This window comes from Pelodiscus sinensis, chromosome 5, assembly GCF_049634645.1.
Source record: "Pelodiscus sinensis isolate JC-2024 chromosome 5, ASM4963464v1, whole genome shotgun sequence".
Lineage (NCBI taxonomy): Eukaryota > Metazoa > Chordata > Testudines > Trionychidae > Pelodiscus > Pelodiscus sinensis.
Genome location: NC_134715.1, coordinates 37,830,782 through 37,854,277, shown reverse-complemented (window position 1 = coordinate 37,854,277; position 23,496 = coordinate 37,830,782). Strand labels below are relative to the sequence as shown.

General features: G+C 40.6%; 2 protein-coding genes across 4 annotated transcripts in view; one reads left to right on the top strand and one right to left on the bottom strand.

Annotated features, from left to right (window-relative positions):
• NUDT6 (nudix hydrolase 6) overlaps nucleotides 1–22,954 on the top strand; it is a 30,419-nt gene extending 7,465 nt beyond the window's left edge. The window contains exons 3-5 of the mRNA XM_075929858.1: nucleotides 5,212–5,267; nucleotides 17,534–17,588; nucleotides 21,449–22,954. Coding sequence (XP_075785973.1) covers nucleotides 5,212–5,267; nucleotides 17,534–17,588; nucleotides 21,449–21,843 — 506 coding nt within the window. The 3' untranslated portion in view covers nucleotides 21,844–22,954. The remainder of the gene's footprint in view (nucleotides 1–5,211; nucleotides 5,268–17,533; nucleotides 17,589–21,448) is intronic.
• FGF2 (fibroblast growth factor 2) overlaps nucleotides 16,975–23,496 on the bottom strand; it is a 70,702-nt gene continuing 64,180 nt past the window's right edge. For 2 of the 3 annotated variants that reach the window (XM_075929859.1, XM_025185912.2), the window contains exon 3: nucleotides 16,975–22,511. In XM_075929859.1, the coding sequence (XP_075785974.1) occupies nucleotides 22,326–22,511 (186 nt within the window). In that variant the 3' untranslated portion in view covers nucleotides 16,975–22,325. The remainder of the gene's footprint in view (nucleotides 22,512–23,496) is intronic. The other variant, XM_025185913.2, reaches the window with a different exon arrangement.

Below are 23,496 nucleotides of genomic sequence, written 5' to 3'. Positions count from 1 at the left end.
TGGGGGCTAATTTGGCTATGACAAACCAGGAAAGAGATCTTGAAGTTATCGTGGATAGTTCTCTGAAAACTTCCACGCAGTGTGCAGCGGCGGTCAAAAAAGCAAATAGAATGCTAGGAATTATTAAGAAAGGGATAGAAAATAAGACACAGAATATTTTACTGCCCCTGTATAAAACTATGGTACACCCACATCTTGAATACTGTGTACAGATGTGGCCTCCTTACCTCAAAAAAGATATTTTGGCCTTGGAAAGGGTTAAGAAAAGGGCAACTAAAATGATTAGGGGTTTGGAACGGGTCCCATATGAAGAGAGGTTAAAGTGACTGGGAGTTTTCAGTTTAGAAAAGAGGAGACTGAGAGGGGATATGATAGAGGTATATAAAATCATGAGTAGCATGGAGAGGGCAGATAAAGAAAAGTTATTTATTAGTTCCCATAATAGAAAAACTAGAAGACATAATAGAATAACTAGAAGCTGAGCTTTCAACACTTAACACTTTAACACTGTGCTCTTAACACTTCCCAGTCACAGGGAGCAATGCAGGCTGAAGGATTTGCTGTCTGCTAGGAAGTGTTAAAAGTTCATTGTTAAATTATTAACTTAAAAAACAGCAAAAGGTCTGATAGCATTTTATAGACTGACAAAACATGTAGATGGTATCATGAGTACTACCAGACTTTTTGTTGTTTTTTAAGTTTATCCTGTAGAGACTAACTTGCTACCCCCGAAGCTTGTTGAAGTATTAAGTATTATCAGTGAAGAGTCTCTCAGCTGAGAGACTCCCTGCTAGAATCATAGGGCTGGAAGAGATCTCAGAAGGTCATCAAGTCCAGCCCCCTGCCCAAGGCAGGACCAATCCCAACTAAATCAACCTTTGTCAAGCCAAGACTTAAAAACCTCTAGGGATGGAGATTCCACCACCTACCTAGGTAACCCATTCCAGTGCTTCACCACCCTCCTAGTGAAATAGTTTTTCCTAATATCCAACCTAACCCTCCCCCACTATAACTTGAGACCATTGATCCTTGTTCTGCCATCCATCACTACTGAGAACAGCCTTTCTCCATCCTCTTTGGAACCTCCCTTCAGGAAGTTGAAGGCTGCTATCTAATCCCCCCTCACTCTTCTCTTCTGCAGACTAAACAAACCCAAATTCTTCAGTCTCTCCTCATAGGTCATGTGCTCCATCCCCTTAATCATTTTGGTCGCCCTTTGCTGGACTTTCTCCAATGCGTCCACATCCTTTCTATAGTGGGGGGCCCAGAACTGGACACAATACTCCAGATGTGGCCTCACCAGAGCCAAATAAAGGGGAATAATCACTTCTCTAGATCTCCTGGCAGTGCTCCTCCTATTGCAACCTAATATGCCATTAGTGTTCTTGGCTACAAGGGCGCACTGTTGACTCATATCCAGCTTCTCGTCCACTGTAATCCCCAGGTCCTTTTCTGCAGAACTGCTATTTAGCCAGTCGGTCCCCAGCCTGTAACAATGCTTGGGATTCTTCCATCCCAAGTGCAGGGCTCTACGCTTGTCCTTGTTCAACCTCATCAGATTTCTTTTGGCCCAATCCTCTAATCTGTCTAGGTCACTCTGGACCCTATACCTGCCCTCCCGCATATCTACCTTTCCCCCTAGCTTAGTGTCATCTGCAAACTTGCTGAGGGTGCAATCCATCCCCTCATCCAGGTCATCAATAAAGATGTTGAACAAAACCGATCCCAGAACCAATCCTTGGGGCACTCTGCTAAAAACCAACCGCCAAGCTGACATCGAGCTGTTGATCACTGCCCATTGGGCCAGACAGTTTAGCCAGCTTTCTACCCATCTTACAGTCCATCTTACTAGCCACTAGCAAGTCCTTCCTGGGGTTTCGGAAGACCTGTTCTTAAGCCAACCCCCACTCTTCATCACAGCAGAATTTTTTTCCAGAAAAAGTCTTCTTATGAATGAGTATATACTATATATACACTTACACACATATTCCTATATATTCATGAGAAGGGGAGGCAAAAAGAATTCATCGTGCAGTGGGGGTGGAAAGTGGTGAGGTTTTTGGTGATCCACAGCTCACAAGGGAATTTATTCCACAGTGCCAAAAACAGTTGCTACAAATGGCTGTGTAGGAAATGATATCATCAGATAGGTTATGGACTTTCTGAAGCAGCTTTGGGAATTTTAAAAACAGTTTTCCAGAATATCTCAAAATAATGCCTATTTCTGTCTTTGTTTATAGCTCAGGCATTCAGTGTTTACAATCATTAAATGAATCAGAGATGAACTTGGACTAGGAACATCTGTTGCCAGCACAAAGTTAAAACTGTTTTATCGTTTTTTCATAAGTGGTTTAGATATCTGCTTTTTGTCCTCCAGCACTGCAGAAGATGGGGGAATGGGTTAGGGTTAATTCTCTCATCTCTTTCCAAAAGGCGAGGACATAGTGCCAGTGGAACAAAATAGCATTCTAATAACTATTGCCTCAGGCGAGAACAGGTTGAATTCTTTCCAGAGTGTCATCATGGTGGGTAGTTCAGTGTTCTAAGCATCAGGCTTGTAATTCTCTCTACAGAAACAGGTCCCAATTCCAGGCCCCACTATTGATATCTGATAAGGGAAACGAGAAGCAGACCGCCACTAGCATTTTTCCTATCTTCTTGGTTTTGATTTAATCATTACTTAAATCTGGTTCTAGGTAGGGATGTAATAGTGTAGTCCAGTGTTTGTCAACCTTTTATATAAAGTACCCCCAGTACCTACAGTTTTCAGACACACACAATTTTTTTCTACCATTGCAACACATTTGTTTAAACAACTTAATCATAGCCAGGCGGGCGATGAAATTTTTGGGTGTAAAAAGTACAAAAATAATAAAACACTGTAAAACTTACAACAAAAATTAAGTTTTCTCCAAATGTCAGTTGTGTTGACATACCCCTCAGACTTCTCTCGAGTACCCCTAAGGGTACTTGTACCACTGGTTGAGAAACACTGGTGTAGTCAATTAACCGATAAGCAAAAGCTTATCGGTTAAATCTACAGACTACACGCATTTCCACTCTCCCCTTCCCCCCCAGTAACTTTTTTAGCAGGCTGGCCAGCAGCCTGACTTGGTATTGGCTTGCAACAGGTCTGGGACCTACCTCCGCTGTGACTCTGCATTTAAAGTATATTAGGAGCTGAGTGGGCAGGCAGCCTAACTCAGTTCCAGCTCCTACCGGGTCTGGGAGCTCAGACCCTCCCCTAAACAGGGGTTGCTGCCACCCTTCCCTCTGTCCCTTTATCAGAGGCAGCAGCACAGGGCAACAGGCAGCTGGTCTGCAAGGGGATCTGGTTGTTAAACTGGCTCCCCTCACGGACCAGCTCCCACCTGGAACCCCGTGCTGCTGCCTCTGATAGAGAGGCAGCAGCACAGAACGGCAGGAGTCTCCTCGGGAGTGGGGCTCGGGACTCTGGTGCCACCCCCGCCCCCAGGGACTAAAAAATAGCTGACCAACCAATAAGAATTCATGAAGTTACTCGACTATTTAATTAATCGATACTTAACATCCCTAGTTCTAGGTACATCACAGTGCCCATGGTTACATTGACAGGTATCAGTTTCTGAGATACAGAGAAAAAGTTGATCCTTCTTTCTAGTTAACCCAGATCACTGCTTGATATTTCTAGTAACCATTTTTGGTCTCAGAAAGCCATTTGGCCAAGGAGCATGTTTTCTAAAAAAATAACCATTACAGATTTAGCCTGCATAAAAGCTGATCCCTGCATCTTCCTCCCCAACCCCAAACAGGATTCCTCACTAATTAATATATAGCTGCTGATTTGTAGGGAGGATGAAGAAAGCAAATATATGACTAATTCCCTAAAGTATATCCTTTCACAGAGCTTGACTGCAGGGCTGCTATTTCATCTTTTAAATATTTCTCCTATACATTCAACTCCTATTTCTGTATTATTCAGAAATGGATGTTTTCAATCTATAAACTTCATTCCTTAATACTTCCCTTATGTCAAAATATTTTTCCTTAGTATTCTAGATGTGTGCATCACCACAGTGCTAACCACCTCTGCTCAAAATTGATAGGAATAGTTCTTCCTATAATTATCTATTAATTTTACATCCATGCCCAATTGATGTGGGAAATGGCACTGAAATTGTACCCACTGTTCTCATTATGCTCGCCACAGCATGTAAATCTAAAATCTGCCAGAAAGGAGGATGGGCTGGAAAAATGCCTGTTTTAAAGGGACAGCTGTTTTTAAATTAGAATCCTTTACTAGGTGTGCTAGGATGACTAGCCCTGAAAACAGACAGGATTTTAAGAAAGATAAGGAAACTTAGAAGAAAGTAGTAGCCTAACTGCAAGCACCAGAGTACACGGCAAGGCTTAATTATTCAGTCATACCCTTGTATTCCCCCCCCCCCCCCCCCCAACGTAAAAGTGACTCTGTGCCACTGGGAATAGTGCTATCTAAATAACAGTTTGACTTGCTGTTTAGAAGAGTTCAGGTTATCTAGACAGCACAATGTAAATGAATATATAAGCAAATTGGTAGAATAGTTTAATCATCAATATAATCAGCATGCTGAATTCAAAATGTATTAATAACAAGCAGAGGTAATTTTCTGCCTATTTCTTAGTCTGAAAGTACCCCTATCTACCGAGGGAACTCCTGTCATCTTTGCAATTAAGGGACACTTTGTCTTTCGATTCATTAGTGTTATGATTTCACTCAGGATGATTATTTTCAGCTGGGACTGATCCAAGGCCATTGAAGTCCATGGAAAGATTCTCATGGACTTCAACAGAGATCTCACCCAAAGCTCATTTAAGACTGAAATTGAGTTCTACTTACGTTTTGCTAGATTAGAATAGTTTTCTTGGCCTTACAAAATGTTAGTAGCTGTCATTTTACATAAAATTTAAGATTTTTTTCTTTCATATAGCTAATTCACATTTTAATTTTGAAAAGCACATTTCCCCAAGTTGCAAAGTTTTAATTTTATGCTTGTAATTTGATATTATTTTTCAATTTAGCACAATTCAATTTTCTGATGATAAATCACCTTCCAAGATAAGCCTAGAGTAAACTTGCACTGAGCACTGATAAGTTCCTTGAAAGATTTATCCTGCTTTCTTATTAGGTCATATAATAGGTTCAGACACTTTACCTTTCTAAATTATCAGAAAATATTCTCTCTCAAACAGGTGCAGCATTGGATGTAGACTCTGGAAAAGTATTGGTTGTACAAGACAAAAATAAAGTAAGTTTGTTATATGATTCCCAAATACTTATTCATCCTCAATGGGCTTTGGAAATTGCAAAAAACACAGATCTTTTAGATTTAATTTCTGATTAATTATTCTAAATTGTTTACTTTTTTTCACTGGTATTTTTGAATGCTTAAGCACATACGACTATGTTTTGAAAAAGGAATAAAGAAATTGAAGGTTGCCATATTGCAGAGCATTCTCACAGTTTTGTTCATTTTAAATGGATAGAAATTGAATGAAGTATTGTACTTAATTCAGTGTTATACCACTTGACAAGTACTTGAAGTTGTATGTCCAGTCAGAAAGCGGCTGGGTGGGGGTGTAGGAGAGAGATAAGGAGAAAATCCAGGCACCATTATAGTTAGTGATAAAACTCTCACTGAATTCTGTGGGGCCAGGACTTCACCTACATAACATGCACTCACAGTGACTTACATTTTTCTTTACCGATTCATTTTTAAAAGTTCACTTTTTAAAAGGAAAATTAAAAACAGAAAGAGGCATAACACATGTAATCTGCCAATTGATTTCAGTGACCATCTTCTGCAAGAAGCCAACAAATGATGATAGCGATAGTGTACTTAAATTTCTGTTGACAGATCCTGGAAAAATCTAAAATACAGGCAGTCCCTGACTTTCGCGGATCCGACTTATGTCGGATCCGTAGTTACAAACGGGGCTTTTCTCGCCCCGGAGCCCCTCCAGCAGACCAGGGAGACGCGGAGCAAAGCCTTGGAGGATGCGGGCGGTGGGACCGCCCAGACGCGCCACGGTCCCGCTGCCCATGTCCTCAGACTCATAGACTTTAAGGTCAGAAGGGACCATTATGATCATCTAGTCTGACCCCCTGCACGGTGCAGGCCACAAAATCTCACCCACCTCTCCTAGAATAATCCTCTCACCTATATCTCAGATACTGAAGCCTTCCAATACTTTGAAGACCCCAAGATGCAGAGAATCCTCTAGCTGTGATCTGTACCCCATGCTACAGAGAAAGGCGAAAAACCTCCAGGGCCTCTGCCAATCTACCCTGGAGGAAAATTCCTTCCCGACCCCAAATATGGCGATCAGCTAAACCCTGAGCATGTGGGCAAGACTCATCAGCCAGACACCCAGAAAGTTCTCTATAGTAACTCCTATCATCCCTTCATTGACCTATTTCCCACTGATAATGAATGGTCAATTAGTTACCAAGATCATGTTATCTCATCAAACCATCCCCTTCATAAACCCATCTAGTTTAATCTTGAAACCAGATAGCTCTTTTGCCCCCACTACTTCCCTTGGAAGGCCGTTCCAGAACTTCACTCCTCTAATGGTTAGAAACCTTCGTCTAATCTCAAGTCTAAACTTCCTACTAGCCAGCTTATATCCATTTGTTCTTGTGTCCACATTGGTATTAAACTTAAATAATTCCTCTCCCTCCCTGGTATTTATCCCTCTAATATATTTAAAAAGTGCAATCATGTCCCCCCTCAGCCTTCTTTTAGTTAAAGTAAACAAGCCAAACTCCTTGAGTCTCCTTTCATAAGACAGGTTTTCCATTCCTCGGATCATCCTAGTGGCCCTTCTTTGTACCTGTTCCAGTTTGAATTCATCCTTCTTAAACATGGGAGACCAGAACTGCATACAGTATTCCAAATGGGGTCTCACCAATGCCTTGTATAATGGCACTAACACCTCCTTATCCCTACTGGAAATACCTCGCCTAATACATCCCAAGATCGTATTAGCCTTTTTCACGGCCATGTCACAATGGCGGCTCATAGTCATTCTATAATCAACCAGGACTCCGAGGTCCTTCTCCTCCTCCGTTACTTCCAACTGATGTGTCCCCAGCTTATAACTAAAATTCTTGTTATTAATCCCTAAATGCATAACCTTACACTTCTCACTATAAATTTCATCCTATTGCTATCACTCCAATTTACAAGATCATCCAGATCTTCCTGTATGATATCCCGATCCTTTTCTGAATTGGCAATAGCTCCCAACTTTGTGTCATCCGCAAATTTTATTAGGACACTTCCACTTTTGGTGCCAAGATCAGCAATAAAAAGATTAAATAAAATTGGCCCCAAAACTGATCCCTGAGGAACTCCGCTAGTAACCTTCCTCCAACCTTACAGTTCACCTTTCAGTATGACCCGCTGTAGTCTCCCCTTTAACCAGTGGCTTATCCACCTCTCAACTTTCATATTAATCCCTATCTTTTCCAATTTAACCAATAATTCCCCATGTGGTACTGTATCAAATGCCTTACTAAAGTCGAGGTAGATTAGATCCACTGCATTTCCTTTATCTAAAAAATCTGTTACTTTCTCAAAAAAGGAAATCAGGTTGGTTTGGCACGATCTACCTTTTGTAAAACCATGTTGTAATTTGTCCCAATTGCCATTAGCCTCAATGTCTCTAACTACTTTCTCCTTCAAAATTTTTTCCAGGAACTATATTAGCAATTCTCCAGTCAAATGGTACAACCCCTGAGTTTAGAGATTTATTAAAAATTTTTGCTAATGGACTTGCAAGTTCATGTGCCAGTTCCTTTAATATTCTTGGATGAAGACCATCTGGGCCCCCCGAGTTACTCCCATTAAGCTGTTCAAGTTTGGCTTTCACTTCGGATATGGTAATATCTACCTCCTTATCCTCAGTCCTATTTGTTAACTTACCATTATCCTTAAGATCTTCATTAGCCTCATTAAAGACTGAAGCAAAGTATTTGTTCAAATATTGGGCCATTCCTAGATTATCCTTAACCTCCACCCCATCCTTAGTAATTAGCGGTCCTACTTCTTCTTTTTTTGTTTTTTTCCTATTTATATGGCTATAAAACCTTTTACTATTGGTTTTAATTCCCTTTGCAAGGTCCAACTCTACCTGACTTTTAGCCTCTCTCACTTTATCCCTACATGCTCTAACCTCAATAAGGTAGCTTTCTTTACTGATCCCTCCCATTTTCCACTCCTTACATGCTTTCTGCTTTTTCTTAATCACCTCTCTGAGATGCTTGCTCATCCAGCTTGGTCTAACACACCTGCCTATAAATGTTTTCCCTTTTCTAGGAATACAGGCTTCTGACAGTTTCTGCAACTTTAACTTAAAATAATTCCAGGCCTCCTCCACTTTAAGATCCATAATTTCTTTAGTCCAATCAACTTCCCTAACGAATTTCCTTAATTTACTAAAGTTAGCCCTTTTGAAATCAAAAATCCTAGTCTCAGATTTATTTTTGTTTATCCTTCCATTTAATTTAAACTGAATTAGCTCATGATCACTTGAGCCAAGGTTGTCTCCTACAACCATTTCATCTATGAGGTCCTCGCTACTCATCAAAACCAAATCTAAAATAGCATCCCCCCTTGTTAGTTCAGCAACTACTTGATGAAGGAATTCATCAGCTATCACATCTAGGAAAATCTGAGCCCTATTACTATTACTAGCACTTGTTCTCCAGTCTATGGGTGTGTCTAGACTACCTAGTTTTGTCGACAAAAGTGGACTTTTGTCGACAAAACTATACCAGCGTCTACACTACCGCTGAGTTCTGTTGACATAACGTCGACAGAACTCAGCAGTTTTGTCGACGCTGGTATACCTCATTTTACGAGGCATAACACCTTCTGTCGACAGAACTCTGTCAACAGAAGGTGTTATTGCCTGTAACGTTGCGTCCAGACTACGGAGTTCTGTCGACAAAGCAGCTTGCTTTGTCGACAGAACTCAATGTGTCTGGACGCTCTTTGTCGACGGAAGTTTTGTCGACAGTATCTGTCGACAAAACTTCTGTCGACAAAACGCGGTAGTCTAGACGTACCCTATATCTGGAAAGTTGAAATTCCCATGATTACACAGTTTCCATGAGTATTTACTTCATTAAAAACATTAAAGAGGTCTCTATCCATATCCAAATTGGATCCTGGTGGTCTATAACACACCCCAAGCACTATCCCAGGGGAGGATCTGATAGTTTTCTTCCCCAATGTGATTTTTGCCCAAACGGACTCTGTCTTCTCCATTCCATCACTTTTTATTTCTTTACAATCTACCTCATCTTTGATATACAATGCGACTCCACCACCTTTACCCTTATTTCTGTCTTTCCTAAACAGCACATACCCTTCAATACCTGTACTCCAGTCATGCCTAATATTCCACCATGTTTCTGTTATTCCTATAATATCTGGTTTCACTTCCTGGACCAATAGCTCTAGTTCCTCCTTTTTGTTACCTAGGCTCCTCGCATTGGTGTACAAACATCTTAATTTTTGCTGTTTGGCCTTATTCACATTCTTTACCCAATTTGGCACAGATGTTATACCTTCAATATGACCTATTAGACTAGTATCCACCCCACCCTTCCTCATGTTCATTCTCCTACCCCCAGCTATATCCTTTCTTACTTTGTTTTCCTCCCTCTCAGTGTTAAAATCTGGCGTAGAGATTACCTGGGCATCTCCCCCAAATTCCTAGTTTAAAGCTCTCTTAATAAGTTGAGCCAGCCTCCATCCTAGAAGTCTATTTCCCTCCTTACTTAGGTGAAGTCCATCTCTAGAGAACAGTCCTCTGTCCATAAATGCCTCCCAGTGACCATACATCCCAAAGCCCTCCTTATAGCACCACTGCCTAAGCCATCTATTGATCATCATAATCCTGTCACATCTTTGTTGCCCTTCTCTAGGATCAGGCAGAATCCCACTAAAGATCACCTGAGCCTCAATTTCCTTGAGCATCCTCCCCAGCCTAGCATAGTCTCCCTTAATTCGTTCCAGCGAGAATCTAGCCGTATCATTTGTTCCTACATGAAGGATGATCAATGGATTCCTTCCTGCTCCCTTAATAATTCTCTTCAACCTCAATTCCATATCTCGTATCTTAGCACCTGGCAGACAGCACATCCTTCTATTCTCTGAATCAGCTCTGGTTACAGGCCTATCTATTCTTCTCAATAAGGAGTCCCCAATCACATAGACCTGCCTTTTCCTAGTGACAGTGAAATTCTCTGGTCTATCTCTAGCTTCCTCTGGCTGCAAATCCTTACCATTCCTATTTTCCCTTGCAATCCTAATGCTCATTATTGGTGGTGTCTCCATTAAGTCTTCCCCTTTATCTATGGGACTAGCCACTCTTCTTTTCTTCCTTACCCTTCCATCTTCATTATCTACCTGCTGTACCCCTTCTTCATTTTCCAGCTCCACCTACCTGTTCTTGAGCTCTATTTTTCCTTCACTGACCCGTCTTTTCCTCTGCCTGGTCCTCTGAGTCACATGCTCCCACTGTCCATTTTCTTCGCCCAGCAGTCCCCCCTCTGAGGCCCTTGATCCTGCTTCCATCTGAATATCTAAGCTTTCCCCTTCAGCCACGTCATGCCTTTGCCCCATCATCTGCTCAAACCCCCTTCTAAACTCGACCAGAGTTTCCACCTGCATCTCCAGTCCTCGGATCTTTTCTTCCATCAGCTCTATCAGGCAGCACTTCATGCAAACAAAACTCCTTTCAGGTACCCCCTCCAGAATCATGTACATACCGCAGCTACCACATCCAATCATCCTCCTTGTGTTCTCTACTACTTGGGCCATGGCCACTAATGCCTCTGTGTTTTATCTACTTTCTCACCAAAATCCTATTAGTCTGGTGAACACAAAAACAAACTAGAACACCCTCTCCACAGCAAAAACAAACTCCAAACAAGTCCCAATATCCAAACTCCCCTTACAAACTCCCCTGTTTACAGCTCTGTTTGCTTGGCTCCTGTGCCGCTGAAGCTATCTGTGCCGCTGCCTGACTAGAAGGCTACCTTTATAGGACCCTTAATCAGTGAAGCCCCGCCCCCTAATCAGGGCTCAGCTTCTCTCCCAGCACACTGCCCCTCCAACAGAACTCCCACTCAAACTCCCCTGTTTACAGCTCTGTTTGCTTGGCTCCTGTGCCGCTGCAGCTATCTGAACTTCTGGGGGGCCCCCAGCAGACCAGGGAGACGCGGAGCAAAGCCGCGGAGGACGTGGGTGGGACCGTGGCACGTCTCGGCGGTCCGTCGCCTGCGTTTCCCTGCTCTGCTGGGGGGGGGGGGCGCACTAGCTGCGTCCCCCCCCCCCAGCAGACCAGGCTTTTCTCGCGACACCTGGGGTAGAGCAGCTGGGGTGGTTGGTCCCGCAGCGCCGCTCCTTGGCGCTACTGGACCAACCTGGCAGCACCCCAGCTGCTCTGCCCCAGCCGTCCTGATTCAGCCGCTGCTGGTCAGTTTCAGCAGCGGCTGACTTGGGGACGCCTGGGGCAGAGCAGCTGGGGTGCTGCTGAGTTGCTCCAGTAGCGCCGAGGAGGGGCGCTACTGGACCAACCTGGCAGCACCCCAGCTGCTCTGCCCCAGGCGTCCCCAAGTCAGCCGCTGCTGAAACTGACCGACGGCTGACTACAGGAAGCCCGATGCAGAGCTGCTCTGCCCTGGGCTTCCTGGAATCAGCCGCTGATCAGTTTCAACAGCGGCTGACTTGGGGACACCTGGGGTAGAGCAGCTGGGGTGCTGCCGGGTTGGTCCCCGCAGCGCTGAGGTGCGGCGCTGCGGGGACCTACCCGGCAGCGCCCCAGCTGCTCTGTCCCAGGCGTCCAGATTCAGCCACTGTTGAAACTGATCAGCGGCTGATTCCAGGAAGCCCAGGGCAGAGCAACTCTGCCTCGGGCTTCCTGTAGTCAGCCGCTGGTCAGTTTCAGCAGCGGCTGAATCTGGACGCCAGTTCCGACTTACATACAAATTCAACTTAAGAACAAACCTACAGTCCCTATCTTGTACGTAACCCGGGGACTGCCTGTACTGTTGTCCTCAACATGTATTTATGTAACAATCAAATGGGTTAGTGAAAGAGACCAAAAGTTAGTTAGAGAATATTTAGGCTGTTATGTCACAGTCAACTAAAATGCCCCCTGTTCCCTTATATATATATATATATATAAAAAATACTGTTGTATTTCAAAGAGGAGAAAACTATACTGGAACATTAAGGTGGTGACACAAAGTAAAGCAAGGACATTTATTTGGGTGAGAAGGCTTACCTGCCATACTCTAAACCTGAATAGAATTGTGCTGTTTTTATTTTGTCCCTTGTTAAATGGAAGGGGTGTAAGAAAAAATATTTGTGTCTAAAATTTTAACTGTATCTCACAGGACTCTTTGAAATTCTGCCTTTAACATCTGCTTGTGTTATAACTCTCATCACTGAACATCTAGATAGATAGTTATGTTAGTGATTGTATGTATTTTTAAAAGTAAACATGGAGAATACAGTCTATTAGGGAAATCCCATGTCTTTTAGATTGAGTCTAATTGTCAGAGTACTAGAAAATATTGCTTAAATAATTCTATTGTGCAGAACACTCAAAACAAATAAAAAACGTTATTTTTTAAGTTTATCCATTTTAAACATGACAGTTTGCTTATAATTACCTTGTTATATTTACATTCATGTTTGGCCTCCCTGTGGCAGTGTGGTGATTGTGGTTTTTGTGAAGTGGTACTGGATTGAGATCACCAAACATCCATCACATGGTAATGGCTTCCAGTCACTACCAAGATTTTGCCTACCCTTTAAGCAATAATCAAGTGGTGTAAGGCTCCTAATTTCATTACCAGGCTCCTGAATCATTCCACCATTTCATGTGCTAAATTTAAGGACAACAAAACTAATGACTTATTTGTATTTTAGTCTAAAGTAGTGTTTTTGTAATTGAATAATCTTTTGGAAATTTAAATCAAATCCACCACAAAGGCTACCTGGAATTTAGGTGGGAGCAATCCAACATTTTCTGCAAGTGGCAACATCAGGTGTAACTTCCATTTTCTGTAATTAGATTTAAGCCAGCATCCTACTAGTTATTTCATCATAGGGGAAATGTGGCTAGCAACAGATTTGTTCTCAGTAACCAATCTAAATTTTACTGCAGTTCAGAGCTAGATTCAGCAACGCTAATGTACTTAAATGAAAAGGTATATTCATAGGCCGGCACAATTATACAATATGTTGAATTGGTAGTGCAAGAGTTAAGGGAAGAGAGGCACCACTCTCCAGGAAGTAAAGTATTAACTTTGTATTTTTGTTAGCTATTGAGCAAAACCATAAGGACTTCTGTGTAGTGAAGCCTCCAAGCTCATTTTGAGTAGCTGCCAGTTAATGCATACATTTGGCATGCAGTGTGTCCGGCCTAAGTGTAGAAAATACGGATCTATCACAGTTTAGAAATAATATTTTCCTAATCCTTGGAGTGAGTGAGTAACAAGAATAACCTGCTTAAAATGTTAAGAACACTCAAGAAATAATAAGATCACAAAACAGACACACATCCCAAAAGAGAACAAGAAATACACCTTCTTTATATTTGTAATGGAGAAAGAAATTGTTTCCCTTTAAAGTGATAGAAATAGTGATAGTCCTGTATTTTGTTTCCCTTTAAAGTTCTCAAAAAAGTTGTACATTTTAAGGTTTGGCTTCTTGCTCAGTCAGTCTTCAATACAAAAACATGAGGTAATCTTCCACTCAGAGGTTGCACAACACAATTGCTGCAAATGCTATCTGATCTTGGGACCAAAAAGTTGATTTTCATCTGTACCTTGGCCAAGAAAAGGAAATGGATGCTAAAAAGGTAGAAAGTTTAGGAGAAAGAGGTACATTTTCTCTCTCTCTACAACACCTCTCTCAAGTGACGCAGAGTAGAATTGGCAGAATCCAGGCCCAAGTGCGCCCCACACTTTGCCAGAATAAGACTAAGACTGACATGATATGCAGTCAGTGAGGAAGGAAAAAAAAAGAAGATTGAGGAGGAACAGTTTTTTTAAACTATGAGCATAATGCTAAATACCAGAGCTGAAGTTATGACAATGGACATTAAACAATCTAAACTAAACTAAGTTGGATCCAATAAATTATTCCCTTATGTCAAGTAGAGAACCTGGCTTTTTGCAAAGTGAACTCATGCTTCACCAATTTACAGGAATTCTCTTCATGCTTACAAGAATGATCTAGTTGCTGTCTTGGACTTGCCACAAAGGCTGTTAAGCAAAGTAAGGCTAAAAACTAGGAAACAAAAGGAAGGACTGGTTAGTTAGTTTCCACAGTGGAGAGGTAGGTAGTGTGGTCCCCCCAAGGATTTGTACGGGGACTTGTGCTGTTCAACATATTTATAAATGACCTGTAAAAGGGGGTAAACAGGAAGGTGGCAAATACACAGTTACTCAAGATATAGTTGTAGCACCTTAAAGACTAACAAAACACGTAGATGGTATCATGAGCTTTCGTGGGTGCAACCCAAGCTACAACCTGCATGTTTTGTTAGTCTTTGAGGTGCTACTAGACTATTTGTTGTTTTTTAAGTTTTTCCTATTACAGACTAACTCGGCTACCCCTCTGAAGCTTTTACTCAGGATAGTTAAGTCCAAGGCTAGCTGTGAAGAATTACAAAGGAATCTCAACCAGACAACAATATGGCTGATGAAATTTAGTGTTGATAAATGCCAAATAATGCATATTGGATAGCATAATCCAAACTAGGTATGATAAGGTCTAAATCAGTGGTGGGCAACCTGCAGCCCATTAGGATTCTATGTGTGGCCCACAAGACATTTTCTTGATGATTAACCACCATCTGTGTATTTTTTTGCTACTGGTTTTACTAGACTGACACACATTTAAAGCAAGGGCACATGAAGCGAGGTGCATGCTGATTGCACACCACGTTGATTGTGAGAGCCATATGCTCCTCTGTATCCAATCAAAGTACTGCTATCGTTCAATGGGCACATTCCACAAATTCTAGGTACACAAGCACAGTTAGCAAAACTACCCTTTTCTGGGAGACTATTTTGGTTATGCCAATCAATTAATGGTTACAACTCAAAAGAGCTTGGAGTCAAAGATCTCTGAACATATCTGTTCAGTGTGCATATGCAGTCAAAAATGCTAACAATCTTAGGAACCATGAGGAAAGAGTTATATAATAAGGCAGAAAATATGCCACTATATTAATGTATGATGTGCATTCACCTTGAATACTTTGCTCAGTTCTAATTTGAGTTCTAATCTTCTTTGAGACGGGGAAATCAGAATTGGAAAAAGTATGGCGAAAAGGTTAAAAAAAAGATAATTGAGGGCATGGAACAGCTCCTGTGAGAGGAGAAATTAAAAAGTGGGGACTGTTACACTTAGATTAGAGACTACTAGGAGGGGATATGATAGGCATCTATAAAATCATGAATAGTTTGTAGGGGAGAAAGAAGTGCAATTTACCCCCTTGCATAACACACATTCAGGGGTCACCTAATGAAATCAATAGGCATCTATCTTAAAAACAAACATAAGGAAGTACTTCTTCACACAGTGCATAGTTAACCTGTGAAACTTGATGCTGGGACAAAAGGAATAAACAGTAGCGATGTTAAATAGTGTGTAATTGAATAGTCAGGTAACCACATCAAATTTTAGTGGTTACACGACTATTCTATAGTCCCAGGGGCAGGGCTGGCAGCCAGTGCACTCACAGCCCCACTCCTGTGGAGCCCCCTGCTACCCAATGCTGCTGCCTCTGCACTGTCATCTCCGATACAGAGGCAACAAGGGGTGGGGGGGAGGAATGCATGTAGTCAACAGGATTAACTAATAAGTCCAAACTTATTGGTTAATTGTGTGGTTGTCTATGTCTACATGCTGACATCCTTAAACAATAAGAGTTCAAAAAAGAAATTAGACAAGTTCATGGAGGACAAGTCCAGCAATGGCTATGAGCCAAGATGATCGGGGTACATCCCTATGCTCTGGGTATATCTGAACCTCAGATTGCCAGAAATTTGGGACTAGATTACCAAAAAAAAAAAAAATCAATTATTATCTTTTTGTTCATTTCCTATCGACCATCTGTCTCCAAACACCGTAAGAAGACAGGATACAAGAACATCAATCCACTGTGACCATGCTTCAGTTCTTGTTGTTTTCTGTCACCTCTCATTCCCCAAAAATGACATTTTCCCCAAAGATTGTAATCAGTTTACATAACATAGTTTGAAAGTTTGAAAAATCACCCAAGCACGTTTGCATGATGATGTATACTTTTGAGATGGCAGCAAGCAATATTCTAATAGTTCTTTGTGTGGTGTCATGAATGAGGACAATTACATAGAAAAAGATCTCCAGGCACTGAAAACAAATTCTGAATGCCAATGAACACAAAAGCATGGTCTAGCGGCAGTTGTTATTGTTCTAATCTTTTGTCAAAGCCCTTCATGAAAGCCCATTGAGAAACAATGGGAACTAAGTATACAGTGGGCACTAAAACAACTACTCGTGTCCCCCAGAATAATTTTCATTATTTTTTTCTAGCATCCCCACCACCATCTCTGGCGCCTACAGACAATCACCAGCTGGTTCCCTCTGGTGCTACGTGCCTCTGGTCGGGGAGGAGATTTTGGATGCCCCAGGTCTCAATTGGGCTTGGGGCAGGGGATTGGCAGGGCAGCTGGGGGACAGCTGCACCAGCTTGGCAGGCTGCATCTGGCCCTGGGGGGTTCTCTTGCCCACCCCAGTCTAATCCAATGGCTGCAAGATCCTAGCTGTGTTTACCAACTGCAGTTACAATGCAAAGGTTGCAATTCAAATGCTATTTTAATTATTCAAATTGATGCTGCTGAACCTCAATGAAGATTTTGTATGGAGTCACACAAAGAGTTTTGATTTTATTTTTCTACTTCATGAAAACAAAATGACAAGTTATACTACATGGTTATTACAGACACTAAATCACGTTAAAGCCAGTGCAGTATAGAACAGTACTACAATCATAATATCTATTTGAAGATTAAATATGTACAGTTATTTTTAAAAAGCCAAAAAACACAGAAGTAGAATACATTAGTGATTAAATAGAAGATTATACAGTCTATATAGCAGCTTCTTTCATGTACAACTACTACTTTTAACTAGCAGCAACTTTGTCTAATGACTGTTAGACAGTTTATACTTTCAATCAGTAGATGTTTTCTTCCAATATTTCTTATAGACAGGTAGATGTCTGATCACATTAGCAAAAACTGAAGTTCTATTTAAATCTTTATTGATAATTATAGAAGTAATTAACATGTCACCACCTAAAAGTTATCCTGCTTATACAGTTGACTGGTAATTCTAGCGGAATCTTTTTTATTTATTTACTTTATTTTTTTGGATTAGGAAGAACAAAACAGAGTGTGTGCCTTGCTATATATTTTTCTCCTCCATTATAGACTATGAATGCATGGAAGTTTCCAGGAGGCCTGTCAGACCCAGGAGAAGACATTGGTAAGTATGTATACATCAGCAATGTAAGAGGTCATAACTCCATTCAAGTCCACTGAGTCATGTTCGCTGTGGACAGGACAGTAGTTTCCAGCTATACATCTCAACTTTGGGCTAGATCCACAAAAGAGATACATTTTAAATCCTCAAAATCCTTGCTCAGTTGGCAAACCTCGTTGGCACCTAAGGTGCCCAGGCAGCTAAATTTCTGCCACTTGACATGCACACAGCTGCATGAAGTTATAAGGAGGTAGAAGGTGGCACCACCATCTTTCTTCTCATTATAGATATTTTGTTTCAAAGGACCTAGATCTGTAATTCCAGTAGAGAATTCAAAGTTGTGAATCCAGAGCAGAAGAGTCTTCTCCCTCTGGCCTGGACTTAAGGACTCAATTGAGGAGTAGGACTTTTGGCATTTCTTACTAGCAACCTTAGGGAGCTCTCCACTCATCTTGCTGGCTTTACTGGGTCCCATTCTTAGGTGGATAACTCTCCTCATGGCTTGTATAGAGATACAAGGCACCTGATTTGAGCCTGGGATTTCACAAGGCATCTAAATGTTAGATGTAGGCATTGCAATGATTAAGTCCTCTTTGTGGCTCTAGCCCTCCAGTCATCATATGCAGGTTAAACCTCTAGTCCAGAACTTTGGTCCAGAAACATGTGGTCTGGAATGTTTCAGTTAGCTAGGTGTCCACTTTTCATGGGTGTGGCCCCAAGTTTCCTGCGGTCCCATAACATTTGTTTACAGCCACCATTCCTAGCTCTCGGTATTCTGTGCTGTTATTTAGCTCTAATTTACCCTTATACTCTGGTCTACACTATAACTCCTCTTATTTTGAAATAAGCAGAGCGTCCACACTACCAAGCCCATTATTTCCAAATAAGGGGCTGGTCATTTCAAAATAAAAACTCCTGCTTTCCACAAGGAATAACCCTTATTTAAAAATAATCGAAATAACAGTAATGTGGACGCTCCACTGCTGCTATTTTGAAATAACTACTCCCCAGAGTCGTTCAGAGTAATTACTCCCCAGTGCTTCCTGGAGTTTTAAGTCACGGTAGTACTCCACATTAAGAGAGCCTGCCTCAAACTAATTTCAAGGATTCCTTGTAGTGTGGACACCCTATTTCAAAATAGTTATTTCTAAATAAGTTATTTTGAAATAATTTCCTAGCGTAGACATACCCTTCATGTCCTCTAATGCCCAATAAGCAATGGAAAAGTGGTAATGCTGCTACACAATACTGACCTCTCATGGTCTGGAAAACTCTGGTTCAGAACTGGTTAGGTCCCATGGGTGGGAGCCTAACTAGAGGTTCAACCTGTACCAATTCTGTTCCTTCACATACTTATTACAGAATTGAGCTTCAGTTGATGTTGCATGTATATTTTGTGAAACATGAGTTTACATATCAAATATTTATGCCACAGTCACATATTGTATGCTTTGCCTGTACCAGAATTGGAATCTGGTTAGACAAGGATGGAAAGGGAAGGGTCCGAGATAGAAGGGGACTCTGGAGGAACTTTCCATTTTTAAAGGGCAAAGAATGCCCAGCATGGACCATAGCTCCATCATAGGAGTGCTGAACACACGAGTGTCAGGGACACATGTCAGAAAATAGATGAAGCTATAGATGCAAGGGGTGACAGCAAATGACTTAAAAAGAACTGGAAATATATATATACTCTTTAAAGTTTCCTTCATACCAACATTAAAATATTAATATGCAGTGTAGCAAATAGTTACTATATTTTAAGATATAAATTAATGAAGCATGAAATATAATAGAATAGAACTTTATTTTTCCTTCATTTACATTAAGCCTCAAACATTTAAAGGCTTAATTTTGAAAAAACTGGAGTGCAGTTACCATGCTTGGAGATTCGTTATGGGAACCAATTAAGCACTACATTTGAATGCATTTTGGGGCTTGCTGATTTTGGAAACTCAAGCCCTAAATATTCCTTCTATTTTAACTTGTCATAGTATTTTAAAATATTTTAAAATAAGATAACTACACCAAGACACTATCTTGAACCAAAGCTCAAATCTCAACTAAAATCTCTGGTCTAATGATTGCCTTACTTTTAGCATGATCTCCCTCAGTATCCCTGATTTCCATCCTTCCCCCCTTTATGTCGACAGAGGCCTCACAGTGTATTTATGTAGGAAGTTGCTTAATTTTCTCTTCTGTTCACCAATGAAGACTTGAACTCCTCCGCTCCCTCCCATCCCCTTCAAATTAGGACTTCCAGTGATTCCAGCCCAGAGGAGACAGAAGTAGTAATTGATCCACCTGTCAGTAAAATCTTTACCGCTGTGTTAGAGACCTGGAGCTGAAGTGCTTCCACACTCCTCCTCCCCCAGTACTCACATAGAGATGTAGTGTAGCTTTGTAATTGATATTGTAATAAAATGCTCTGCAGACATTTGTATAGTAATGTCCCCCCAACCCTGCAGACACCTGCTCATATGTCAAACTTAACACATGCAACTAGTTCAGGAAAGGCAGTGCAGTTATTCGTTCACTTAGCTTTAAGCACACACAAAACTGTTTGCAGGTTCTGGGCCATCTGCAGGAAAGGCTATTAGATTTTTCCTATTATTTGTTATTGTATGTCCTGAAATTATTTTCAGTGTTATTTAAAAAAATTCAAAATGTATATCTTGTATACTTCTGACTTCAAGATGGTTTGCAGGTGAGGAAGAATCATGAAAAGGTTATTTAAAATTAATGTAATTTTCTGTTAAATATAAACTAACATTCTGATTACTAATTAACTGCAGCAAATAGCTTTGCAAAATAGCAATGTGCATTTAAGCACCTCAAACACAAAACCTAGTCATGGGTTTGTGAACTTTTTCATGACCTATGAACAGTTAACTTTTGGAAGATAAGGAAATTAAAGCCCTCTTTGGATATTTGATTTTCATTGCCATTCAGAGTTAATTCTAGCTTTTGGTTAGTGCAGGGACTGGATCTAAAGACGGAGCGTGAATCAGTTAACCTGCCAACCTGGTTTTTGGGCCCTGACTCAGCAAACTCCTTAAAAATGTGCCTACCTTTAAGCACGCATAGAACTTTGCATGTGCTCAAGGACATTCCTGGACTGGGCCTAGGTTACTGTTTCTTTTTCCCCTCAAACTCCTACAGATTTTTACTAGAAGGTATGTAAAATGGTTTCAATCTTCTCTTGGTCGGTATACAGAAGATTTACATAAGCAAATTTAATAGGACTTATCTATAGGAATTCCCTCTGCATCAATAGATTTCATGATATGTTGGCAAAAAAATAACTAAAGTGTCATTATAGACATTGAAGAATACATTTGTAAAAGGGCTGAAGTGCTCCCACATTCTGTAGGGTCACGGTTTTCACACTGTGTAAGATGAATGGTGTACTTATGCCACTAAACTAGTTTATTTGCTCTCACAATCAGATACAGTTGGAACTGCTCAGATGCAACATCAAGATCAGCCTTTGAAAATAAACCTAAAATGTATTATTAGGGTCAAAGAAAAATGAAAATATTTATCAAATATCTTTAGATAAGAGCTAGGTATACTGCCTTGGTGCATCGGTTTCAGAGCTATAACTGTACTTGTACAGTATTTAAGGAACATTCATCATTTTGTAGGTTATCCACAAGGAAAGCAAAATAGTCCATTGTAATTAGTTTTGTTCCGTGGGCCAAAAACCGAACTTACTGTAGTGTTAGAGTTTATAGTTTTTATAGTTTCACAAAGGTGTTACCATCAGCAATGCTTTAGGAATGGGAAATCTTTCACAATGAACAGTTCTTAAAATGTAGTCTCCTCTTACATGTACTGTAGGAATTTCTCTCTCCAACTAGGAGACACAGCAGTTCGAGAGGTTTTTGAAGAGACTGGCATTAAGTCAGAATTCAAGTCCCTCTTAAGCATAAGGCAGCAACACAGGCACCCTGGAGCCTTTGGGATATCAGATATGTATATCATCTGTCGCCTGCAGCCTTCCTCATTCAACATCAGCTTCTGCCAGCAAGAGTGCATGAGGTGCGAATGGATGGATCTTGAGGAACTTGCCAAGACCAGAGAGGCTACTCCCATTACCAGCAGTGTAGCTAAACTGCTCCTTTATGGATACAGAGAAGGGTTTGATAAAATTGATATTACCATGAGAGAATTTCCAGCTGTTTACACAGGCTTATTTTATAAGCTGTACCACAGGGAACTTCCAGATACTTATAAAATCACAACAGAATTGTAATAAGCTTCACATTTTACTAAATGAATAATTTAGAATGGATATGTTTAAATTTTGGACTTACTTGTACCAGATTAAAAATATTCCTGGACTTTGTGCTTGCTAAAATTCAATGTTTACTTTTATATTTTCTAGTAAGATATATAGAGATATATTTCTTTTAAAAAGGTAAATATTCTTGTAAATGTGTGCACATCTTTACATTTTCTTTACAATGTAAAGCTAACATAAGGCTAATATAGTAGCTCTAAGTAGAGGAAAATAGATGGAACACTGATTTTTTTAATTTCTGTATGTTTTCCTAGTGCTTTCCTCTGCACACTGGCACAATTGTTTCAAAACTTACAGTAACATTAAGGTTATATTATTCAAACTTATTTAGTCATCTGACATCTGCAAAAATCATAGTTTACTACTTTTGGAAGTAACAGCGGAAACTACCAGTTACTATGTTGTGGCATAGATTTTAGAATCCACCTCTGAAATCAGCTTTTGGCGGACATTGGAAGAAAAAGAATAGCTTTCTGTCCTGGTCCAGTTTTTGGTCCGAGTTTGTACTGTCCAGTTCTTTTCAGTGCCACATACCAATCAGAATACTTCCGTGACCGGTAAGTGTTGTAGTTGTTTGATTCCAAGCGCTCAAAAAAGAAACATTCTTCAGTTGCAAATTTCTGAAAGGGAAAGAAAAAGATGTTAGAGGCTCTGACTTATTTTAAGTATAGATTTTGCTGAAACTGCATGCACAGTCCAATTGACTTTAAAGAGTAGCATTCTTATGTGCTTTTCCTTAATAGGAATGGGGTTATTCACATGTTTAAGTACTTTACAGAATCAGGCCTAGAGGAACAAATAGTGCTACATGCATTATTCTGCCTCCCTCTCCCCCGCCCCAGCCTCACAGATCCCAAGATGAGGCAACTAGCTGTAGGTTTAACCACCTTCCTTCACCACTGCTCTTTTATTCTGGCCTCAAGGACAGGAACAGAGAATCAGGTACCATAGCTCATACTTGTCAACCATCAGTGAAATACTTAGGATGCTGAAGCATACACATACTGTAATACCTTTCCATTGACACGTTTCAATTAAATGAGCGAACTTTGGACAGCCAAAAGCCTCACTCATTTTTTCCTTTCTTCCCATTAATGCCCATAGAATCCCAGCACACCATGTTCCCAAGAACCCATTTCCCCATTCGGTCTCCATTACATCCCACACAAACACAAAGCTTTATCAAGTATTGGTATCATTTATCTATGGTACTGCTTATTATGTGCTAAACATATTCCAAGCGCTCAAGAAGAATGGTACCCTCTCTAAGGAGACATGAACCAACACTGGCGAAGGGAAACAACAATATACAGTGGAACCTCAGAGTTACACAAACACCCTGGGAATAGAGGCTGTGCGTAACTGAACTAAAGATTACAATTGTGCTTTCACAAGTTTACAACTGAACATTGGTTTAATACTTTACTATACAGAAGAAAAATGTCTTTTAACTATCTTAATTTAAATGAAATAAATCACACAAACGGTTCCCTTACCCTTGTCCAATCTTTTTTTTTTTTTTAAAAAACTTTCCCTTTATTTATTTAGTAGTTTACATTTAACACAGAACTGTACTATATTTGCTTTTTTGGTCTCTGCTGCTGC